This window comes from Humulus lupulus, chromosome 6 (assembly GCF_963169125.1).
Source record: "Humulus lupulus chromosome 6, drHumLupu1.1, whole genome shotgun sequence".
NCBI lineage: Eukaryota > Viridiplantae > Streptophyta > Magnoliopsida > Rosales > Cannabaceae > Humulus > Humulus lupulus.
In genome coordinates, this window is record NC_084798.1 from 49,895,400 (window position 1) to 49,920,775 (window position 25,376).

General features: G+C 32.4%; 2 protein-coding genes across 4 annotated transcripts; both read right to left on the reverse strand.

Moving 5' to 3' along the window:
- Positions 1-8,517: 8,517 nt before the first annotated feature.
- On the reverse strand, positions 8,518-11,553 carry LOC133785066 (uncharacterized). Its single transcript, XM_062224329.1, has 2 exons — positions 11,307-11,553; positions 8,518-9,638 (listed from the first exon to the last, which is right to left on the reverse strand). The coding sequence occupies exons 1-2, from the start codon at positions 11,551-11,553 to the stop codon at positions 8,518-8,520; spliced, it is 1,368 nt and encodes a 455-aa protein (XP_062080313.1).
- Positions 11,554-17,800: 6,247 nt separating this feature from the next.
- LOC133782161 (uncharacterized) lies at positions 17,801-25,107 on the reverse strand. 3 transcript variants are annotated; one of them, XM_062221366.1, is made up of 13 exons: positions 24,672-25,098; positions 23,286-23,458; positions 22,416-22,485; positions 21,028-21,224; positions 20,688-20,763; positions 20,510-20,593; positions 20,349-20,428; positions 20,093-20,219; positions 19,542-19,601; positions 19,380-19,430; positions 19,114-19,272; positions 18,881-19,013; positions 17,801-18,280 (listed from the first exon to the last, which is right to left on the reverse strand). In XM_062221366.1, the coding sequence occupies exons 2-13, from the start codon at positions 23,441-23,443 to the stop codon at positions 18,096-18,098; spliced, it is 1,380 nt and encodes a 459-aa protein (XP_062077350.1). In that variant the 5' UTR covers positions 23,444-23,458; positions 24,672-25,098; the 3' UTR covers positions 17,801-18,095. The 3 variants fall into 3 exon arrangements, with proteins under 3 accessions (XP_062077350.1, XP_062077349.1, XP_062077351.1); XM_062221365.1 differs by having other exon boundaries at positions 24,677-25,097; XM_062221367.1 differs by having other exon boundaries at positions 18,188-18,327; positions 24,677-25,107.
- Between the last annotated feature and the right edge of the window lie 269 nt (positions 25,108-25,376).

The following is a 25,376-nucleotide window of genomic DNA, read 5'->3' on the forward strand; positions in this document are numbered from 1 at the left end:
TGAGAGGCTAGAGCCTCCTACTTGACCCGATATTCTTTCACTGTTGCCTCTTGATGAACCGATAACAATTCTTCTAAGAGAGAACCCACTGGTACAACCCGAAGCCTAAGTAGGATGAGATTCTTGAGGGTGGCCCGAGAAGAAATAGGCCGCCTCTGATGTTCCCATTGAAGCCAGGTGAGGGCGTCACCTTCAAGGCCAATAATGGCTGCCTCCAACATATGCTCCTCGGAAAGACGGTTCAACAAGATGTAATGCTCAGCTCAAAAAATCCAGCCATCTGGATTGTCTCCCAAAAATAGTGATTTCCATGCGTGGAGCTTTGTAATCTCGTCCAAAATGGTGCCCAGAACCAAAATTTCCCATTGTTGGGTGTGGTGGATGTGATTGTTCCTGTGAAGAAGTCACCGGTGTTGAGGATTCTGTTCCGTCCACTGCGTGTCTCTGCCGATCGTTGCTGGCAACGGTGACATCGGGAGTAGACCAAACAGTCACCTGAAGTAATTGAGCAAAGTGGCCTATCATGAAATCGATCTTCTTTTCCAAAGACGGTATTCGCTGCACATCAGATTTCAACAACTCAAGCTCCTTCAGAAACTGCTGCAGATCCGATCGGACCTCCATCACTTCCCAGTGCAATTCGGACTGAAGAACGTCAAACTTCTCTTCCCACAATTCTACCGATACTTCCTTTCTTGGTCCCATGAGAGATCGTGTTGGCTACTGATACCAATTGATAGGAATGACTTACATAAATGGTAAGAACAGAGGCAAAATACCCAGATAATGGAAGATAACAGTCACTGTATTATGGAAATAATATGAATTCGAGAGCCTATTTCTCTCCAAAAGTCACAACTCACACCAATATTCTTCACACACCTAAAATGACTAACATTCCTCTAGATAAAATATTTCCCTCGGTACATCACAATACCCTACACCTCACCTTACTCAAGCCACTCCCCTCTAACTAACTTTTACATTATTCCCATTGGGTGCTGACTTGTCACTCTTCTTCCCCTTCTCTCTCCTAGTGTAAGCATATGTAATTGGGGGCCTATCAGACACCTAATAAGATAAAAAGGAAAAAAATAAAGAAAGATGATTTTTGCTGGTAGGAAATTGTGAGTTAGATAGGTGGTTAGCATACTGTACATTTGGTTAAGCTATAATAATCTTTTCTCGGATTTGGAAGAATTAGTACTTACTGGTAAATCTCACTATATAGTTCTCAAAAATATGATTCAACATATTCACATTCCACACAGCAATATTTTCAGACTTTTTACATAGTGAAAGAGGACAAGGTAGAGTATAATGTTGTGACTTGAAAGCCTCTTGGTTTCACCTTGGTTCTACTAGTCTTTAGGTCTGTTTGGCCAACAAGATTGGACTAGACTATTGGGTGGAATTGGGATTGGAATAGATTACATTGGATTATTAAGTATTATATTGTGTTTGGTACAAAATACTAAATTCATAATAAAATAATATATCACACTTTTATCTTATAAACAATTAAAAATAATAAATATTTAAATAATATCATATTGTATCTTAAAACGAACTTAGTATATATTGTTTAATTGATATCATTTTAATACCATGTGTATTAGGCTTGCACATTCTGCCTGTGAAGCCTGGCCCTGCCCAAGAAATTCGCCAGATCCGATAGTCCAAAACCGTAACCCAAAATCCCAAGCATCATTTCAGATTTAACCCGCCCCGATCTGAATGCATTTGGTGACCCATTTCAAAATATCAGATTTCAGGTGAAACCCGATCTCGAACATAAACTTTTTTTTTTATAAAAAATTATAAATATATATATGTTTTTATAAAAAAACCTAAAACCTAATTTCAAATTTCTCTCACCTATTTCTCAGTTAGTGTCGCCTCCCTCCCTCCATCTCCAACTCCATGCCGTGCTGCCACCTGAACCACCACCATCTTCTTCTTTGCATCAGTTCAGCATCGATGACCCTTGCCTCTGCTTCTTCTCTTCTCCATCACAATCGAACCTTGACCTCACACCCTTCCTCTTCTTCTTCTCTTCTCCGTCTCAGTGAGTCCAACAACTCCGAGTTTTCGACCTCACACGCACACCCTTCCTCTGCTTCTTCTCCGAGTGGCACTCACACTCATGAGCATGGGTTTTTTTTTTTTTATGTATTAGTATATGCTGTATTTTGGTATTCTGAATTTTAGATTTGGGTCTGAATTTTTTATTTTTAAATTTGGATCCATGTTTTTGGATCCTCTGTGTTCTTATTCTTGCTTGTGTTCTTGATGTTTCATAATTTCGGATTTAACCCGAAAATTTCACCGTGCGATCCGAAAAATTCGAACCCGAATCCGACTAAATTCAAGTATAGTTCGGACGGGTTTGGTATAAGTTTCTCACACCCAAAATTCGAAAAACCCGAACCCGAAAAACCCGCCCGATGTGCACCCCTAATGTGTATGGTAAAACAACAAATTGTACATTTCCACCAATGTTAATAAATATTTTTTTATAAGAAATTTATAAATAAAATTTTAACTATTCCATTTTAATTCTTTTTAAATTTAAAATATATTTATAAAAATTAAAATTAAAAACGAAAGATAAAAATGTAATCTCACATTCATGAGATTATTTTAGAGGACTAGACTAGTTTATCCATTCCTCCAACATGTCCTAACATTGGATTAGGTTGTTGTCCATTCCAAATGGCCAAATAGGCATTTATATCTAGGGATAGACAAACATTGTCCTTTGGGTTTTTTTTTGGAAATTTTACAACAAAAACTATCACAATTTCAACATTTTTACTGCCACATGACAGTTTTTTCTTTTTTACTGCTCATTGTTTTAATTTATACTGTATGTGAAGTTTAAATATTAAAATAATACTACTTAGTCTAATCCGTGTATATTTGTAAGATTATATGTATTTTTTTATTTTTAAAAATTCATTCTGACAGTTTTCCACTCTTCTTACTCTTCACACGATCTTCTTCTACACTCTTCCCACTCTTCTCTCCATTACTTCTTTTTCTAATACACGATCATTCTTAGACTTTTTTTTTCCCTAAAAACTTGTGTTCTTAACTGTTCGTATAGCCTTTAAGCCCACGTTTTTGTTGTTATATATAGCATGAACTACTAGTTATGGCAATTTTACGATCGACATCTTCTACTCCTTCTCTTTTTGTTAAAAAAATTTCAAAGTCCCCAAAGATATCTAACACAAGCTTTCTTGATGGGGAAGAAAGCTACTATGAAGCGGGTTGAAGAGAAATCAAGCTCTCATAACTCGCCCAAAGTCAAGTCATCGAAATCCCACTCACAAAAATGAAAAATTGTTTCTGATGCTGTTGGGAGGAGGAAGGCAAAAAATGTGAAATTAAGCAAAGGGGAATTGAAAGCTATGGGAGATGATTAGAATGAATTTATTGTTAAGGTTTGCATGTTGTTTGGTTTGTATTGTTTTGATGTTGTTTTTTAGGATTTTGTATGTATTTTTTGGATCAATTTTACAATTGAATGAAATGAATGTGTTTGTTTTAATGTTTGTTTGAAAATGCATTATAAGTTATTACGCTAATTTATAGTTTTAGTAATTTGCCTATTTTAAAATTTTTATTATCAACATTTTATTTGCATGTTTTATTAGTGTTGTTCTGTTGAAGATTTTTTAAGTTTATTTTTCATTTTTGTTATCGTTGTACTGTTTGAAAAAATATCTGTGTTTTGTTTTCATTTTGTGTTTTTGTTGTTGTGTTGTTGTTATTTTATCATTATTGTTTGGTTTTGTTCTGATGTTCGTCGTTGTTTCTTTTCTCTTTTTTTGTTGTTATGTTGTTGTTTCATTATTTTTTTTGTTGATTTAATTTAAATTTTTTTTGTTGTAGGATTGGCATTACTTAATCAATCCGAATCAATTTTTTAACTCCCGGGTTGTTTATTGTTGTACTTATGAGGTTATTAAGGACCTTAATAACTATTTGTCTGATAAAAAAAGGGAATATTTTCTCAAACTTGTTTTGGTAGTTTCCTGAATCTTCCTGCATTTAATCCTCAGTCTCAATTAATGCATGAGTTGTTATTGAGGGAAATTAAGAAGCCAAATGAGTATGAGCTATGGGTTATGGTTAGTGGTTTTAGGCTGAGGTTTAGTATTGAAGAGTTTGCTTTGATTACTGGTTTAGACTATGTAGAGGAGTGCAATAGTTTGAATTTCAAACTAGATTCAAATAGCTTCTTGGATAAATATTGGCCAAGTTCTGATAACATTTCTAAGCAATCTATTCATGAGTGTTTTAGGGCCAAGAGGTGGGGTGATGATGATGAAGTTGTTGTAAAGTTGGCTGTTCTGTATTTTGTTTAGTGGATTTCACTTAGTTTTAGGAAGGATAGATAAGTTATGCGTGAAGATTTAGATGTTGTTGATAGCGGTCGTTATAGTGAGTATGCATGGGGTAAGAAATCTTTTGATGAAACCATTATGTCTTTGAAGGGTAAATTAGTTAGTTGGTACAATGCCATATATAATTCAAATGAGGAGAAGAAAGTTAAACCTTATTATATATTGGTTGGTTGCCCACATATTTTTCAAGTGTGGTTTTATGAGTGTGTAGCACTATATGGTTGGGAAGTACTACAAATGGTTTATGAAAATATTTCGAGGATTGCTAGGTGGAGTTGCACTAGTACTCCTGACATGAGATTGTATTACTGTTTTTGACATTCCAGCCAGGAATGTATAGTTTTATGTTGTTTCTGGGTTAGTTTATTGTTGTTTTACCATTGTCTATCTATTATATTTTAATGTTGTTTATGTTTTTTAGTTGTTGTTATGTAGTTGAGATTGAAAAATCTGAAGCCAAATGATGATGAGGTTTCTCTTTACAAGTTAAGTGGATTTGTTTTCAACGCAGATGTTAATGAAGTTGGGGAAGCAAAGGTTGCTTCTGTGTCTAATGTGGGTTTTGTTGGTGGTGAAATCCCAACAACCCTCTCTGATGGGTCCCTCCAATTTGATTCCTTAAATGCTAAGAATGATTTACTGGTGTCTAAGCATGAAGGCATGGTTGTAGAGTTATTGGATTTGAAGGAGTACGTGAAGTCTCAATTTATTGTTGTTACTGCTATGTTGTCTGCTATGCAGAAGAAGTTCGACATTGTTTTTGTTGATGCATTTGAAAAGGTAGTGTTGTTTTTCTGTTCTTATGTCATTGTGTTGGAATTGTTACAACACTGGTTATGCATATTTGTATGGTTATTTAATGTTTTGCTTTTAAATGTAGGTTGAAGATAATGATTCTGATGATGATGGTAAAGGGAGTGACAATGATGGTGAAAAGGGGAATGAAGATGAAAAAGAGGTTGACGAGGAAGAAAAGGATGACGAAAAAGATGAAGACGATGACAAAGGGGAAGAAGAAAATTCTAGTGTCGATATTAAAGGAAAGCAAAATGAGAATAGTGAAGAAGATGATGGTGAGCTTGACAGTGAAGACAATGAGAGTCACAGAACAGAAGGTATCTACGTAGCCGACTTCAGTTCCCTAATGACAACAATATGAAGATTTACTTAGGGTTTTTGATATTATGTTTTAAACTTTAGTTTTTTTATTGTTTTGTGAAATGTATTTTTTTTTTTAACATTGTTTTTTGTTTTTTTGGGACTAACATCAAGTTTAGTTATTTTCCTATTGTTTCTTAATGTATTATTTTCCTTGATGTATATCCATTTGTTGGATAATTTTCATTGTATGGTTGGAATTAATTTTTATTTTAATGGATATTTGTGTTTTTGTCATTGTTATTGTTAACTATTTTGCATAAAGTTATGTATGTCTATACATTCTACTTTTTAATATTGTACTATTTATTTTTGTTTTTTATTCATTATTGTGGTTTATTGTTGCTGTAGTGTTGCAATTTTGTTACTAAAATTAGTAATTTCAATAATTGTGTTATTCTGTTGTTGTTGTTGTGACGGGTGGCTGATGTTGTAGCAACTGTATCTGATGTTGTGAAACCTATGAAGGAGAGTGATCTTGGCCCTACTAATGAAGCTATGGATTTTGAAGATGATGAAGCTGCTTTGTCTAAGGAGGACATAGATGAAAGCGATGTTGTTGTGTCTAAGGGGGTTATTGATGAAAAGGATATTCTTTTAGGCAAGGTAGTTTGTTTATTTTTATTTTTTTTAATTATTTATTTTATTCATTTGTTCAAAAAAAAAAAATTAAGGCTGCCAGTGAAAACAATTTTGATGCTTTTTTCAATGGGTTAAGTCAGCTTCAGATTGAAGAAACTGTGTTGTCTGGGCTAGAGGCTATTTCAAAAATGAAGATTTGGGTTGTTGTTTAGTTGCTAGTTTTTTATTGTTGACATTGTATTGTATGGGTTTGCGATTATTGCTTACATTGTAATGTAATGTTGTTTTGAGTGTTGTTTTACAGATTCCTTCCAGTTCCTCTGCAGTTGTTGAAACCATGGTGATTGTTGAGCAACCAGCTCAGGGGGGACTTGGTGTTGTAACAACGCAAGAGTCTAATGCTGTTATTTCTGGTAGTGATGTTGTTGATGTTAATGATAGCGATATTATAGAAAAGAGAATAATGAAGCCTGGTGTAGCTTTGAAATCTCCATTCCAGCAAGATTTTGAATCTTATGGTTCTAGTTCTGGTGAAGAAGGTGAAGCATTTCAGATGGTGACTTATGTTGAAGGGTTGTTTCTGCTGGATGACAATATTGGAGAGGTTCCTAATGAGGAGCATGAGAAGGAATTTGATCTTTGACTTCTTGATGGTCAAAATAAAAGAGCGAAGTATGTTATTAGTATTATTATTACGTTTTTTTTATTGTAACAATTATTTCTTTGATATTGTTCTTTTCATTTTTAATATGTTTTCTTTTATTGTAGGAAAAATAATGTTTATTTGAAGGGTAAGAATATATTTAAGCCTTTTTTTTAACTTTGGAGTTGATGTAGTGAATGATAAGATGTGGTTCCACATACTTTCTCATTGTGGAGAATGTCTAACAGACTCGGTGAGTTTTTTTTTTTTTTTTGCTTATCTATAATTTTTGTATTTTTACTAATGTTGATTTGGTGTTGTGCTAATTTTGTTTTTATGGGGTTTATGACAATCATTTGATGTTGTTTTCAATATATTGATGTCATATTCTATTACTTAAGGAAGAAGGGGAAATACTCAGCTTCCCCTAAGGTGAACTTCACTACAACTTATTATTTTTTTAGTGATAGCATATCTTCTCTTTATGAGAAATTTTTTCACAAGAATCGGGATACATCCGTTCTTAACCTTAGGCATTCATTTGCTCAGTTTATAAGGGTAAAAATCTTATGTGTGGAAAACCATGAGTTGAGTGTGACCATGTTTTGTTCCCAATCAATATGAGGAAGGAGAGCTATTGGATTCTACGGCGTTTGAATATAAAGGAAATGATTATTTACATGTATAACTCATTGAAGTCTGGGCGATATGAAGCTGCATGTATGGTAGTTATAGAGCTATATTCTGTCTTGCTACCATTGTTTTTTGAGTTGCTGAATTTTTACAATATTAGAAAGGACCCTAGTGCAATTTCTGTTGATTCCAAGGCTCCTTTTTCTGTTGTTAGTGTTGATGGATTGCCTCAACAAGAGGACAAGTAAGTAATGACCTATGTTTTTTTTTTATTTGTTCTATTTAATATTTTTAATGCTTGTTTACATTTTACCAATCCATTAAATGGTGTCTATTTTGCAGTGATTGTGGTATTTTTGTTGCATCCTTTGCTGAGTATTTTGCTAATTGCAAATAAATTTCATCAATTGATTTTTCAGTTGAAGATCACTGTTCTAGATTGGCTGTTATTCTTTATTCTTATGGAAAAATGAAGTAGATAGAGAATGTTGTTAGTCAACCTGAACTTTGAAAGAAGTCTCCTAAAAAAGTTAGTAAAAAGTTGGAAGAAAGTGCAAAAGGCTGCGTTTGAAGGATTCATGATTGTGCTTTTGTTGTCGACGGCTTTGTAACAACTCGTTAGCAACAATAGAACAACCTCAAACATTGTATTTTTTTATGTAATTTCAGTTTTCTAGATAATAGTCTAGTTTCTTGGTTTATTTTGGTAACAGTTATCTTGTTGATCCTATTTCTTTTTCAATATATTTCCAGACTTTCATCTTTCTATTCTTTGTCATTTTTGTTTGTTTGACTATTACAACTATATAGCAACAAGACAACAACAACCTCATAATATAAGCAATTATGTTTTAAAAATAATAACCGGTCATCAATAATTATGACTTAATATCAATATGATGCATATGTCCCAAAATATATAAAGACAATAAAAAAAAAATCATTGTAAAACAAGGGAGCAACAAGAATTAATCAATTTCCTTCCAATGTTTAAGTGTTTAAAATAAAAAAAAATTGAAACTAATGTTATTTATTTAGGTGATTTGATAAACTAGCATCTTTTTTTGTGTTGTTGTGTTGTTATTCTCAACTTCTTGGTGGTCGGGTTCGACATGTCTTCTTATTATGACCTCTTTGTCCACACTTGCTGCACTTGTTCTTCTTTTTAGTTTCCCAAGCAAATATAATTCTTCTTTTCTTTGGTCTTCCAACTCTCACTCTTTCAAATGGAGGAAGCACTATGATGTCTTTGAAAAAGTCTGGCAATTCCCAATCTCGTTGTTTCCCTATTTGATACACAGTTGCATCGTATGTTTCTAACCATGCTTTTGTTGTGTAGTAATGTGAACAGTAATCGTAGGGGTCTATGTTCATCTCCTTCATCACAACAAGAGCATGAGCACATGGCATTTCATCCTTCTTAAACCTATTGCAAGTGCAAATTCGTTCTTTGAGATTTACAATCCATGACTTATCTTCTTTGAATACCTCAAATAGATATTCATTTGCTGGCTTTACCTGTATTATATGTTGCGTAGGTACGGTAGCAACATTAGAGCAACACAACAGCAACAATACTGACTTGCAAAAATATTTGAAAAATAAAACGAAAAAATTGAGTAATCTTATAGTTAGTCTCAAAGAGTATACGAAGTTGTTGGTGAATGCTTGTTCTGCAACTGGTGTCAATCTTGTCATTGTTTTTTTAGCTAGTTTCCTATTAGTGTATGTCCAATCTTGGATTAATCCACGCAAACACTTCAAAAGTGTTATTGCAGGTACTTCTCTAGCTACTACGGTGGCTAAGTTAAGTGACTCAGCAATATTGGAAGTCATTACTAAGTACCTTTTGTTTTTGGAGTAGAATCTTGACCATTTATGATATCCAATTTTCTGCAAATAAGGCCTTATTCGCTTATCCAAGTTGTCAAGCTCCTTTATATGATATTCGAATTTCTTTTCTGTGTACGTTGTTGCTACACCAAAGAAAGCTACATTGTATTCCTTTGCATGTTTCTTGTAGGATGTTTTCAGGTTGCTTAATAGGTGGAACATGCAGTAGCCAGGTGTTATATATGGGAAAACTTTGTTTGTTGCTTTGATTATGCTTTCATGTCGATCTGATATTATACACTGGTCTTCTCTAACTCCATAGGCTTTTCTTAATTTTGTGAAAAACCACTCCCAAGACTTGTTATTTTCAGAATCTGCTATACAAAAAGCAAGTCACTTCACCAAAATACTCGTTGACCGAGAATTAGCATTTGTGGCAATTGAGCACTGCCACAAATGCAGGGGCATTTGCGTTAGTGATAACACTGACGCTGTTAATTGGCGAAGTTTGCATCAGTGGCCAACTGATGCCGTTAACGCATTGTTTGCGTCAGTGGGTAACTAACGCTAACGGCGTGTTTGCGTCAATGGGCAACTGACGCTAACGGCGTGTTTGCGTCAGTGGGACACTGACGCAAACGGTTAGCAAAATGCGCGTTTTGCTTAACCATTTGCGTCAGTGCCCCACTGACGCAAACACACCGTTAGCGTCAGTTGCCCACTGACGCAAACGGTGTGCCCAATATAAAATCCAAGCCATTTTCCCCGAGCCCCTCATTCTCCCAAATTCGAAAACTTAGGTTTTCTCCCAACAACCAGTGGCGCCTTCGACTTTCTTGACACATTTTGGTGAGTTTTTTATCATTTTTTTTTAATTTTAAGGTTAAATTGATGAATATAATATGTTTATGAATCTCATACATAGTTTTTTTTTAATTTTTTTGTATAGATTTTTTATTTTGAAGATTATTGTTTGAAAAATCAAAACCCAAAAACCCTCATCTTGATTTTTTTCTGACTGGGTTCACAAGGGTCATGAGGGTGGCTGGGGTCGCAAGGGTTGAAAGGTGGCTGACTGGGGACTAGGTACAAGGATGTTGGGGTCGCATAGGGTGGCTGGGGGCTGGGTACACGGGTTCGAGGTTCATAGCGTTTATTTTTATTTTTTTTAATATAACATTTGCATCAGTGCCCAACTGCCACAAACGTGGCAGTTGGGCACTGATGCAAATGCGAGGCTGGTTTGCGTCGTGGGATTCTGAGTCAGTTTCAAAACTTATGCAAAAAATCAATTGTGGCCGTTAGGAACTGTCACAAATAACCTTTTTTTGTAGTAGTGAGTGGGAATATTTTACCTCCTGCATCCTATGCACTAGCAGATAACAACGTTCCTCCATATGCAGACTTCAAGAAAGTACCATCAACAACTATTATAGGTTTGCATTTTGGCCAACCTCTTACAGATGCATTCAAGGCCATGAATAAAAACAACAAACTATCATCTTCTCATTTTTCGATGTAACTATAGTTTCATGGTTGGTTTTTTGTTGCATCTACAAGTAACCTGGTATGAAGTTGTAAGATTCCTTTGCTTTTCCTCATAATTCATTGAGTGCATGCTCCTTACTTCTCCATGCTTTCATATAATTCACCTTTATACCATATCTATCATTCAAGTCACCTTTGTTGTCTATTGGAGTGCATGTTGCTTTTAGGTTGAGGAACTTTGTCTTTATGTAGTTGCCTATTAATTTTGATGTTGCTTGTCGTTGATCACTGAATCTAATTTCGAAAGAGCATGTGTGTCTTTTGTAATATTTTCTGATGATGAATGCTTGTGTTGTTCCATTCCTTGATGCTCTTATGGACCACTTGCAGTTTTTGTCCAAACAAATAATGATGTATTATCTAGAGCATGATTTCAACACCTTGTATTGGAAGTGGTTTGTTATTGCAAAGTATATGAGAACGCTTTTTATTGTTTCCTTGTCTTTGTAGATCTGGCCAATTTCGATTTCAGGATGGCGGGGGTTTGTGATTACAAGTGAATTGATAGAGCGGCTGGTCCTTATTCTTGTTGTTCTCTAGTTGTTCCAACATTTCTTCATTGATTAACTTTACATAGTCAATGAAGTCAAATGTTTCATTGATTTCTTCTGTGATTTCACATTCTTGTTGTTGTATTGTTGATTCTGCTATTCGTGGTCCATTCTCAATCATCGTCAATTCTGTTGTTATTGTTGGCTCTTTATATGCGTAGAATGGAATTGAATTTGATGTTGTTGCCATGTTTTCTACTGTGTTCACATATAATGGATATCTTTGTGAAGTAAGGCTCGTTCATTTTCAGCTGCAAGTAGAAAAGGAGACTTGCATCATCCATTATTTTGAGGGGCGGGTAGCGTTCCTTCACTTGATACTGTAGTTGCATGTGTGTTGTTGCAGGGTTTCAATGTAATTACAGCTCCAATATATGCACAAGTTCTTCATATTTGCAATTTCTCGGTATCAATTCCCCACTAGGTTCAAAATCAACGTAATTCTTGTTTTTATCCCATTTTCCGTTGTTCTGAATCAGGATTGGTAGTGATTCCATTCGCTGAAATGTTAAATAGCATGGTTACTATATGTGACAACTCTCAAACAACGTAAGAGTGAAAAATAATAAATAAAGTTTAAATTCATCATTGGATGAATAATAAAAGAATCTATATGAAAAATGCATACCTGATTGTAATGTTTTATTGAGATTAAATATTAGAGCAACTATTTTCCAACAATTTCTTCCTTGATCTGAATTTTTCTACAAAATTGAAGCACGGATTATGAGATTATTCATGAATTTTTGATGAATTAATTTCTCCAATTTTTATTGGGTTTTTTTTTTCGTTGATTACCTTATAGTTGTCTTGATTGTCCCAGAAATTGAATGTGTCTAGCCATTTTCAACATAACTGTTGTTGTCTTTTGGTTGTTGAAATTCCGTTTTTTATGATTATCAACTTAATTATTCAAATTAAATAATTAATTGTTGAACTGTTATAGAAATGTTTAAACAGACACAAAGACTGCTTGAACAGAAACTAGATATGTTTAAACAGTTTGTGACCAGAAGATAAAAACGAGCATAAGGTAAAGAACACACGAATTTTTACGTGGTATCAGCAATCTTTGCAGATTGCTACTAGTCCACAAGGCCACGCCCAGAGAATGAAATTTATTAGATGAATATCTAAACGATTACAAAACCAAATTGACTTATACAAATAAAGACTCCCTCTTGAATTTGTCGCAACTGTTGTAATCTAAACTCCTAATCAAATTTCTAAAGTGCTAAGATCTTGAACTCCCTTCAAATCATAACACTTGCACTTTTCCTCCCGAAAAGTGACTCACGAACAAGAATTCTCCCGAAGCTTGATGAACAATGTCCAAGTGTGTTCAACCTGCACAATTAACATAAAGAAAACAATACAGAAGTATACTGTAATAAACCACTAAGAACTTGCTGGACTCAAGTTCTTCACATAATAAAAAGTCTCTCTAAAACTTGAAAAATATTTGGAAAATAATACACCAAAAGAGATAATCAAAAACCAACGACCTAAGGATGATTATATACCCTTTAGAATCCCTTTAGGTCGTGGAAACCAAATCAGAAACCAATCAGCCAATAAATGGAAAATCTTCCAAAACAGGAAAGTCAGAATTTGTTCAAACAGAATGGCAATCCGTTCAAACAGATTCATTGAACCTGGACAGTTTTTAAACCCACTTTCCCTAAATAAATAAGGAAACATTATATATTTTATCTCTGCAAGTTGTACATAATTTCTAGACAAATAAATCAAATCAAAAAATAAAATAAATATCAATAATTTCCAATTCAAGAAAAGATATTCTTTTATAGGAAATTATATATTTATTTTATTAACATATATATAATAATCTGATTATAAAAAGACATATCACAACAAAACAGGAAACTACCCATTTTCGAAATTTACCACTCAATATTACAAAACAGGAAACTACCCATTTCGAAAATACTCATTTAATTAATTTTTTCAATATTGTCAAATATGCCAATAAAGGATTTTATAGTTGTAAATTTTTCTGCCCAAAATCAAACAATATGTCATTGTTGTTCTTGGTTTCTCAGATCGAGTTTGGGTTGTAGATGTGATTTTATTTTCAGATCGAGATATGTCGTTGTTGTGGTGTTATTTTTAGATCTAGATCGTCTGTAGTAGGGTGTTGTTTAAGCTCGAAATCCTCTGTAGTTTAGTTGTTGTTTCAAGGCGATTTTGGCTGTTGTTTGAGATTGAAATCATTGTGGGCTCGTGAAAGAATTTTTAGCTGCGGTTTCGCTGTTGTTTGAGAAGGAGTTCGATGTTGATTCAGTCGGAAGTCGTCATGGGTAATGATTTGTATAAGGTCCGGTTGCCGCCTACAAGAGAGAAAAAGAGAGGAAGTAATATTTGTGTAATTTTGAACTTTTGCACAATACAAACGTTAAAAATTCATTACTACAGTAAAATTTTTATTTTTTATTACGTTTTGTTTATTATAGAAAAAATCTCTTTTTTTTTCCCATATAATCAAGAGTTATCAATTACTTCATTTGTTGTTAAAAAAAATTACTTCATTTGTTCAACGGCTTCCTCCACTCTGTTAATAGTTATTATATGTTGACTTTTCAAGAGCACATAATATTTTAACCGTATACTTCTCATTTTTTACTTTTTTTTAATCAAACATAAATTAATAAACCATATTTATTATTTTGTTGTTTGCTTTATAGTGCGGGACCACTCACTTTCTTTAACCTAATGTAAACTTAGTTATTTGAGAGCAAGTGATATAGACTCAAATACTTGAAACTTGAAACTTGAAACTTCTAGTCTTTTAGGACAAAGTAATTGTTCAGAACAAGGCAAATTCATTAGGCAAGTAAAAAAAAAACACTGGATGGTACTCTATATTAAAGCAGTAGAGATACAATTAGAATTTAGAAGTGTTACAAGTTCCACCTTAGAGATTAATAACTTTACCTGTTTCTTTATGTATATTGATGTTTTGTGTTTTTGGTGTTAAAAGTTAAAAGATTTGAAGATTATTTGTCATTGAAAATAATTATGTTAGCTAATTTTACTTATGATTTATGACATTATCATGATATGTGTATCATTATTGAGTTTTAGATATTGAATTTTCAATTAAAATTATTATATGGACTAATATAATCACAAACATAATTTCATAATCACAACCATTAATTGAAGTGTCTACTAATTGTTAATAATCATAATAGGATGGTTAATACTTACTAATTACATTTGAGGCACATAGTAGCACTCTAATGACAATAGGTTGACCTATTAAATCATAGTCTACCATCTCTAATAATATGAACCCAATAGACCTAATATACCTATTAGGATAGAAGGACATGATATACATATTGTGGTTTGGTAATGGTTTGTTTTCCATAGGCTCTCTTGCATCTTTGCATTTGATCTTGTGTGTGTTCTTGTTTTGGATATATTCATAGTGCTCAAAGATGACCATTGGAGATTCAATGTCAAGTTTAGGAAGTATATTTTTTATTGTATAATTAATGTCCTAAATAAAATGTGATCTTAGTTGGTAGATGATCGTTGATTGTTTAGAATAAATCATTTTATGATTATTGTTTAATATTTTATTGGTTTAGAAATTTGTAAAAATTAATTGAGATGATGTCTCCTTAACTACAAAACTGTTTTTGTTTTTAAAATCTAAAATCTGTTTTGTGAAAAATTAATTGTGTTTCTCTATGTATATCCCCGTGTTTGTATTTTTAGTGCTTAAAGTATAGCTCATTCTGCATATAATTTATGATATTATTATTACCATTGGGTTTTAGGTGTTGAATTTATAGTAGTGTCTAGATGTCTAGCATAATTTCATTAAAACTCTTATAATTGTGAAATACGACATACGAGTCATTACAATCATGCTGCAAATAGTTGAACCCTGTTATCTAATTCTGGCTCCATCCCTGTGGAAGATTTTTTTTTTTTAATAAACAGTAGTGATTGTCCCCTCCCCTTTAATGGCTTCACAATCACAATTACATTTATAGTTGGCAACAAAGACAAGTCTTCCATACTATATTTCAACGAATCATAAATTAAATAATTATATTAAGAAGAAGAATTTGCTTTGTATATAACTATATTACTTTCAATCAGGTATCCATATTCCTAATAGAACAATTGGGTTGGGAATGGTGATTAGGAACTACGACCGTGTCACAAAGGGATCAGCTACTTGGAAGATTCTGCCACATTTCTCCATCAGTTGCTGAAGCATTGAGTGTCCTAAGAGTATTCTGCTTTGCCAAACTTTGAACCTTGATCAAATTGTCTTGGAATCTGACAACCTTCATGTGATTCAAGCTATCAACAACAACAGGATTGACAACTCCTATTTGGATTAAATTATTAGGGATATCATTGTATGAAGCGAGAATTTTACTATAATTTCTTTTAAGTTATGTCCTAGATTAGCTAATAGTGTTACTCAATCTTTAGCTAAACTAGCTTTATCCATTGATAGTTAGATGAATAGGTGTACAGGGCATATCTCTTATTGAGGCTGATGCCCCCTATCAATGATATATTCTTGGTACTCTTTTTCTTTCTTGAGATTTTTTTACTGGGTTTGCTCTTTAGGGTTTTAGGGTTTTAACGAGGCCAAGTTTTCTAAAAAAAAAAAAAGTATATTACTTTCCTATTTGTGTAAATTTAGCTTTGCTTCTTGATAAGCTTTTTATAGAAGATTTTAACACAAAATTTGTTTTATAATTTTTTAACTACTATGAAAAAGCAAAAGTTGGCTCAAACTAATCAAATTTGGTCATGGGTTTTTTTTTTTTTTTGGAAATTTACACTTAGGAACATTTTTTAAATCTTAATTACAATAATAACATGAGATATTTTAATTACAATTATACCTTTAATTACAATAAAAGTTGCTTTATTTCACTCTCTTGTCCTTAATTTCAAAAAAAAATTCCGACCACAACGCTAGTCTATTGGGCTTAAGAGTGGTACCATCGCGACCTACTCTTCAAGGTAATCATTTTAATATGTGGGAAACATATATTTTTTCGCCGTCGTCGGAGAAGATAACCAGAATAAAAAGCAACATTTTAGTTTTTTATTTTATTTTATTATTATTATTTCTTTTTTATATTTTTTTAATCAGAAAGTAACTAAACTTTAAACTTAAACAAAATTTGTATTCTTATTTTACATTTAAAAGATACCATATGATATTCTAAATAACTTTATAGCTATTTTATAAACAATTCAAGTAACTTTATTTAAAATAGATTCTTTAAAAGATTGTTTGTTAACTTTTAAATAGAACATAGGAAAACTATTTTTGGTAACTCACTAATTGTTAGTACTTTAAATTTGTGGCATACCCAAAAATTTAGTCATATCATAAAAGCTATCCAATTAGTATCTTAAATGATTTTAAAAGCAGCAGAAATGTAACTTTTAAAAGCAACTATGTAGTATACTAAATAATATCATTTTTTAATAAGCTATTTATAGTAACTTGGAATTATATGAGTAAAAATATCTTAAATAATAGGACATGTAAATTATATTAGTGACTAAAAAAGCCTATTAAAAATTTTCATTTAAAAATTTCCGTGTAGTATACTAAATTAATTTCTATTAATAAACTATATGGTAACTTATTATAACTCATTAGTTTTTTAAATAAGCTTGAAGTTTACCAAAATGTATCTTAAATAATAAGATACCATAATATAATATAAAAATAACTAATTTGTATATTAATAATTCTACAAATGAGTTTTGGAGGTAACCAAAATATTTTTAAATAATATAATTTAAAAATAAAACTTTTAATTAAAAAAAATTAGCCATTTTGTATCTTATTACTATCGTAAGCAACCAAAATGTGACTTTTTAAATAAAAGAACAAAAATTTTGAAAAGCAAAATTTCTTTTTTTTTTCAAAATTCGGTATGTTATGCTGATGTGACACCGACATTTGTGTAAATAATTTGGTTGAATATATTTTTGTAAATCCTTTAATTTTTAGGTATATAATTATAAATTTCCCTTTTTTTCTAACAAATTTCGTCTCATTGTTGTAATATCTTATGAAGTCATGGAACACTGTTTTGTTCAAAAATACCACTTAATTACATTTAGTTCTAAAAAAATACCATTCATCAGCCTAAGTTTCATTTATTTGGATTTTAGGTGTGTTTTGCAAATATCATATTATCAATTTCCAAATGATACCAGTCTTCGTGAAAAATTTCCCGAAGTACTATCAAAAAAGCATGCTAAGAAACTTTTGCTGAGAAAAAGGTTTCCCGAAGTACAATTGAAAGACTATTAGAACTTTTCCAGAAAAAGTATATCCAACTTATTTTGCATCTTTCTAGTGGAGACAACAATGAAGATAAGTTGTGGAGCTTGTCAATGTAGAGCAGATAAACTAAGAAAAAAAAATTAAATTGATGCCATTACAGAGTACAGAGTTCTAATCAATTCTTTCTATGGATAATATATACGTAAAACATTTTCTGTACAAATTGAGTAAGAGAGAAGGTCCTGTAATTGTTAAGTAACAATAAAGAATCAGGAGTAAGTTTTGAGAATTTGTAAAACCTGATCACAGTCGGACGTATTTGATGTGCCCATGAACAAAGCTGTTGGTTTGCCTATTTCCGAAGAAACGATCTTTCTTTGAAACATCGATCGAATTGCAGTTTCATGAATCAAGCTGGTTCTTCATCCTAATAATGGTTCCACTAAGGGTTTTGATATACGGTGTTGAAGTTTCATGGTATATGTTACTGCTACAGCCACAAGTGCGCAAATGGCCGGAACAAGACCCAAGCCTAATCTTGTAACTGAAATATACATGGGACTCAAATTGGTTGCCTGCATGGGTGAAGAGATATCTCTTTCGATGTCTGTCAGCAGACACAGAAATCACCATCAGCATAAGAAAACATAACATCTGATCATAAGAAATAGGCAAGACTTTTTTCAGTCAACTTTTGGCTATATAATTTGACCATGCTCTCTCATTGTATCAATAAAGGAAAGGTATTCATCATGATTTGCCAGACAGGAATGAAATGGTATGCATATGTTTCTTCTTTAAAACTTTCATTGATTGTAACATTGTCTCGGTCAAAACTAAAAATAATATTATATTGAAAGTAAGGTCCCAATTAATTTAAAATTATATTGCCATGTTGCTCCAACTTCAAACAACTAGTTAAAAAGGCTTCATCAACCAAATAATATAAAACTATCTGAAAAACGAAACCCATCATGGTACTACAAATAGATGTAGAAATCCTCTATGCCCTAAGACATTAAAAATACCAAGTTAAATGTTTTTGAGTGCTCATTTTATGTTGGGATTTAAAGATATCTAGGATAATTAATTGCATGCAACGTAGGAAATAAAAAAAATCCAATAATAACTTTGCAGCTGCGAAAAGATGAGAGCAGATTAAACTGATATTTTATGAGGTGATGTGAAAACTAATAAATCAACTTACTTTGATTTGACTGAAGAACAAATAAAGCAATTCCACATGACATTTTGTCCAAGAAGCTCAACGAGCCACAAACAAATGCACAGCCATTGAGATCTGTATCAATAAGAACACTTTGCATGCTTACACCGGTTACCTGTTACATAAAAAAAAACAGGTAATAGCAAGACTTTTCAGATTTCGTAAATAACTGAACTAAACTAAACAAAATGAAGAAAAAGACTTTGACAGCATACCATCATCAAAGCATTCGCGATGCCCATAAATATTGATAGAATGTATACGAAACCATTCAAGCTACTAGGCAAAATAAGAACCACTGCACCACAAAATACCCAAATAATCCCTCCAGCAGAGAAGTAGGCCTTCAGACGTTGACCGGTCCATAGAACTTCCTATTATACGAATATTAAATGGATAGAAATAGTGAAAACAAAAAAACATATGAAATCCATTGGTAAAAGTGAAAACTCAACCAAAGAAATGAGTTCCAGAAGGGAACCTGTAGACTGACAGATACAATGAAGCTACTAATGTAGATGATTGCCGGAACCTACTCACATCAGTTGAATAGAACATCAGTCTTGCATCAATTGAAAAAAAAAATTAATCTTTAAGGATAGAAGAGATTTCATATGTTGACAAGGTTGTGTAGTGACCCTACCAATGCTTTAGCCGATTGGGCCATCCGCAGATCATTAATCACAAAAAATGCAAGATATGCCTGAGAAAAGAAACTAACATTATTCAGAAGGTATATTTGCTAACTTATTTCCTTGTTTAGAAAGTTACAATTCTAAATGAGAGTGCTGTACTTGGAAACAAGTGAACTATATGATAGACCTCCTATTATTCATTTTAGTTATGTTAGATGGTAGTTTGGTAATAAGAAAAAGTAGTTGCCATTAGAGTTTTGATTGTTTGGAGGTTTGTTTGAAGGTTTTGTGTAGTTGAGTGGTATAAATAGTAGTTTGTATAGATAGTTATAGGAGAAACAAACTGGATTGTTTTCGGGAGAGAGAAACCCCTGGAATTAGCCCATTGTACACTTTCTGGATTAGGTATAAGAACAGTTCAATGTGGAAGTAATAGAGAGAAACTTCAAGATATTTTGCATGTATTGTGTGAGTGGATCGGGTAGGAAGTTAGTAGTGGGATCCTAACAGTATCCCATCACTTCTTTAATATCAATCAGATAATGACAAGCAGGCTAACCTGTGAAACATTGACTACCAGTCTGGTCAGCACATAAACAACAGCAACTTGATAATATAAAACTCTCTTGAACCAGTAAGACCATGCTATTCTTTCATGCCTGCTTCCTTGTACACCTATCTTTAATCTAATAGCAGAAGGAAAATGATTTTCGCAGTCAACTAGCTGAAGTTGCATATTCATCATGATGTAAATAATACTACTATAACTGAAATTGAGTTCATGAAAACTAGAAGAAAGCGAACAGTTTGCAAACCTTGGCTCTTTAGTTCCGAGTTGAAATACAACCACGAAGCAGCACCCAATAAAAATGGACACATATGCGATCCAGCGATACTGTTTATTTACCAAATTGATGTTATAGTCATTCTCAGACAAGAGTCTCTAAGAAGATTAAATTACAACAAACAACTATACCTGATTTTCGATATTAGCATGCGTTTTCGCTATTGTGACATTAAAGACTACAAAAGCAACTGCATACAAGCTGAGGTTGGCAACCTATACAATTAGACTCAAGAAATTAATTTTACATTTTACAAAGCTTTATAAACTATATAAAGAATTCATGCCAATTCAATATAGGGAAGCTGACCATTGTAAAAGCATTGCGACAACTAGCCAACACCACTCTGCTTGTTGAATTCAGTGTGATGCAATTCACCATAGACCTTCCACAAAAAAGACATGAATAATTTAATTCATGATCAATAAATAAGGAAGTAGGCTTGACAGAAATGGGAAAACATGGAGATCATTCAAGGAAGTAGGAGAGAGGGGAAACATAACAATATGATTAGAAATTTATATGTTTTAAACCGTAATACAATTTGTTTCTTATACATACCAAAAAAAAAAAAAGGACAAGCATTTTTTAATGAATGGAAGTTGCAAATGATCATTTTACTAAAATTCTAAATGGAGTAAGTACTTACATGTGCGAAACTTGGGTAGCAGCCCAACCAACATTAAAAATAGCTGCAAATGTGCTATAACTAACAGTTTCCAATGCTGATGAAGTGTTAGAAAAAATTTTGCAAGGTAAGCAACCACCAAACACTGAAGAAAAAGATATAGCAACCAAGACAGATCCTGCACCATGCCATATTTTGAAATGTCCAAATCTGTCTATCTGACAATTGAAGCAAAGATAAAAGAATATCATATCAGTCAATGTAAAATTAACACACACCTCAACTCAAATACTAACTACTCTTCTTATCTACAAGTTCATGATATTTTACATTGAAGGGGGAGCTTTTTGGTAGGCCTATTAACACACACCTCAACTACTAACCACTCTTCTTATCTGCAAGCTCATGATCCCGTTTAAGATTCTTAGCTTTTACTAGAACTTCAGAAAATTTGCATGCTCATGCTATTTCTGATTGTAGTGGCTTTAAACTTGCAAAATTCTCTGTTTTGCCTTTCAATGTAATCAAAACGGGATCACGAGCTTTTCTGCAAACCTCCTCCTACATAATTAAAATGTATTGGAGGTTTATTACATTATTTTTTATGTTCTCAACATTTAAACAGGATTCCAGCTCTTTCCAACATCTGACAACGTTTGTCATGGACCGCAAATCTTAACTAAATCTATTAAAGGTACTAATGCATATGTGAAAATGAGCACTTTTTGGAGTATTGATAGTTGATACGCTACGAAAGGACAATCCAGGAAAACCTTGTCTATAGCACAAAAAGTAAACATGGTTATTTAAACCAAACAAATAAATGCTAAATGTCGCAATAAACATCCAGATAAAAGGAGTAAAATATTACAAAGTTCATCATCCATTAAAAGCAAGTTAATAGTTAATAAATTATCTACTTATCTGATACACTTATCTAACAACATTAAGAAGTTTTTGGTTAGAGATAAAATGATAAATACAAAGAAATGGTACTGGAATCATTCTTTAATGCTATTTTGTTACAAAACTGGGGATGGAAATCTGAAAAGCAGATCCACAGGGAGAGCAAGAAGGTCCTAAAAGGTTCATTTTCAGTTTATGAAAAGTATTCATCAACAAAAGTGAAATGTTATATTGTTTTTCCAAATAATAAAGTCAAAAGCAATCATTCAGCACAATGACCCTAAATCTGAAAAGATTGACAATCCATAGAATAATAATAGTGACACTGTGTCATCTGCGTCAATTGAGATTGCAGATTCTTGAGCTTGTTTTTAAAATTAAAATGATAGTAAGCAGTAGTTGATATACATACATACATATATACATATATATATATATATGTATTTTAATTGCTGGTGTAATTTCACAAGTAACATACATTTGGTTGTGAGATGCCAACTTACCAGTTCACCAGTAAATATGGTTGCAAATCCATCAGCAATCTGACCAGAAAGCATAACAATAGCTGCATCACTACAAAGATCAATAATATAGAAACAAGTGTTAACAATAATTCTTGAATTAGGTAACATCATTAGAAGGGGAAAGAATAAAAGACAAGTTTATAAAAGTTTGGTCAAGTATTAGTGGATGTATGTGATATAGATCACAGAAAACTAAACATTAGTAAATAATATTAAAGCTTCTAATATTGTCAAATTTCCTTGTCATATTGTCGAACTTTGAGATAGTTGACAGAATTAAACTCAGCTTGATGTTTGAAAAGCCTTTCTATTTCATTGTGCATTACCAGTCATCGTCTAATTTCTATACCAGGTAGACTAACTGTTTTCACTAATAAAAAGTTATAAAGCGGAAAACAATAACATTTATTTGTGAAAGTAGAGCATAGATCTACACTAAATTGAAATAAAGAAATAATACAATGAAATTTTCATAGAAACTCCTGATACAACCATCTCATCCACCTACATCATATTGTACACACCACACAAGTCGTTCTAAAAAACTGCATAGAGTTTATCAGTCATTCGTCTCATGTGCATCAACAAACACTCATCCAAATCTATATGGTCTTCCAACACAAATCAAATAAAAGGGACTGATGAGAAGGAAGCACATCAATCTCCTTCCATTAAAAACTGTATGCATCTTATTACTATTTTAGCATGCTGCAAATGCAGTACATGAGCTTATTCAGTAGTTCATACTATTTTTTCCTCACAAAACTGCATGTTCATTGAATTAGGAACAAACATTTTAAATGGATATTTGAAAATGAGATTTTCTGATCGATATCATAGTATACATACCGTGGAGAGAGTCCAATGTCTGTCAAAAAGATTAAGAGATAAGTAAACCAACAGGAAGCAGTGATGTCATTGAGCATGTGCCCCACACCATAGTAAAAGACAGAACTTCTTTGAAGAGGCCTAGTGAATGAATCATCATCTTCAGAATTATTACCCATAAACGTGTGATCAAGCTGCATAGAGGAGTTGAAGTTCATTAGTATATTATTACTTACTCAAGCTAATTAGAGCACATAGAATTGAGCTAAGAGTATTAAAATATAACTTTTGCACCCTCATATTGAGCTAAAGGCCACTTAAGAAATACACTTTAATTTTAAATTACAGCAAGAGACTGGTGGCATATATTTTTAGAAATCCTTTTGTTGGTCATACAAGCAAACAATTGTGAAAATTCAATGAGATGGAAAAGGCTAAAATTGAATAATTCTAAGCTCTATAGTTCAAACGATCATACTGCAAAAAGAAAAAAAGAAAATAAAAACTAATTTCAGTTTAATCAAATTGTACTAGTTCATCAAACTTCAATTAGAAGAGGGATTGAGCAGTTGAACCGAATAAGTATAGGTTTAAAAATTAGAGTTACTAAGTTCTAAAATGGAAATAATCTTTAAATAAGGCTTAGTCCCAATGAATAGTAACACCCATACACAGGAAAAAAAAAGCAGAGGACCCCAAATAGTAGAATTTTACTTTGTTGTCATGAATGGTTCTGTTGTAAGCAAATCTATTGTAAGTTCATAAATCTAGAGAAAATTAAATGAATGGAGAGTAATACTCTTAAAAAATCTTAGTTAAATCCCAAATTAACAAAAGAAAAAATAAAATTGATAATTTGAATCATCACCTGTGACAATTTTATAGTTTGAGTTCGTTTTCGCTAAATTAAATTAAGCTCCATATCCCGGTTTTCCATTAATCACAATTTTATAGTTTGAGTTCGTTTTCGCTAAATACACCAAATTTACACATAAGCATAATAGCTAAAAAAATTATAAAAAAATTTACACAATTACAGGAATTTCATAAAAACTAAAATAGCTAAAAAAATTAGTATATAAACCATGCAATAGAAATGGCGATAAAGCAAATCACCGAAAAAAGAAAACAGAGAAGCAAACAAGAATAGTAAATAGAAATAAAAATGGATAATTGGGAACAGTTTGTAAGCATTGAACGACACTATAAACGAGCCTTAATCATAAACCAACGTACGACAACAAAGAACAAACGAAACTTATACAATAAGGAACTGGAAACAGAGTGGAAAACAGAAGAACCTGAAAACCCACAAAGGAAGTATAGTACTTTCACCAAAAAAGAACAAAGAAATCTTGAAATAAATTTTGTCAAAAGGTAATGAATGAAAGAGAATCTTCCTCATACCTTACCTTGTCTTAGAAGTAATCTGACTGAACTGTTGTGTGGATAGGAGAAACCCAATCAAAGGAAATCAATATTCAAATATACATAGTATATTATCCACTGTAGATACGGTTATGGTTATCTGGATCTGGATAGAATCTTGTTGTGTATAATATATAGTTTTGTTCTGAAACTGAGGTTTATTTCTTTTTTAATTCTCCCCTTATTCTGGTGTTTCAGAGTCGCCATAAGCGTTGAACTCAAACAAGAAGAGAAAGACACTAATACCCATGTAAAGTGCATTATATAATGGTGAAAAGGGAAGGGTAAGTTGGTCCATACAAAGACCTTCGGCACTGACAATGGACGTAATTTCTTGATTTTCGGTCCTGACAAATGTTAGTTTTTGGCATAACGTGTTGGGGTGCTAACCCAAACGTATGGAGGAGAAAGTGTGAAGTGATGAAAGACTTTGGTAAAGGATTGCGGGGTTCTCAAGTGTGAACCTTTTACTTGTATTATTTTTATAGAAAAAGTTAAATTTTATTGGGTTATTAAACAAAAATATAAGAAAACAAACAAGATAACATTAATAAAGAAAATTCATCAAAAAAAGAAATAAAAAAAAAAAACATCAGTAAGAGTAGATGGTAGGACTATTAGGTAGTTAGAAGAACTTCATTTTTAGATTGTTAGGTGGACTTAAAATAAAGTTTCTATCCAACT

Coding starts and splice junctions, on each gene's coding strand:
- LOC133785066 (XM_062224329.1), bottom strand. CDS start 11,553: ATGGCAACAACATCAAATTCAATTCCATTCTACGCATATAAAGAGCCA. Junction 9,639..11,306: donor GCCGCTCTATCAATTCACTT/GTAATCACAAAC, acceptor TTTGTATAGCAG/ATTCTGAAAATAACAAGTCT.
- LOC133782161 (XM_062221366.1), bottom strand. CDS start 23,443: ATGGGTAATAATTCTGAAGATGATGATTCATTCACTAGGCCTCTTCAA. Junction 20,764..21,027: donor GCTACCCAAGTTTCGCACAT/GTAAGTACTTAC, acceptor TTTTTGTGGAAG/GTCTATGGTGAATTGCATCA. Junction 20,429..20,509: donor ATGCTAATATCGAAAATCAG/GTATAGTTGTTT, acceptor GTAAATAAACAG/TATCGCTGGATCGCATATGT.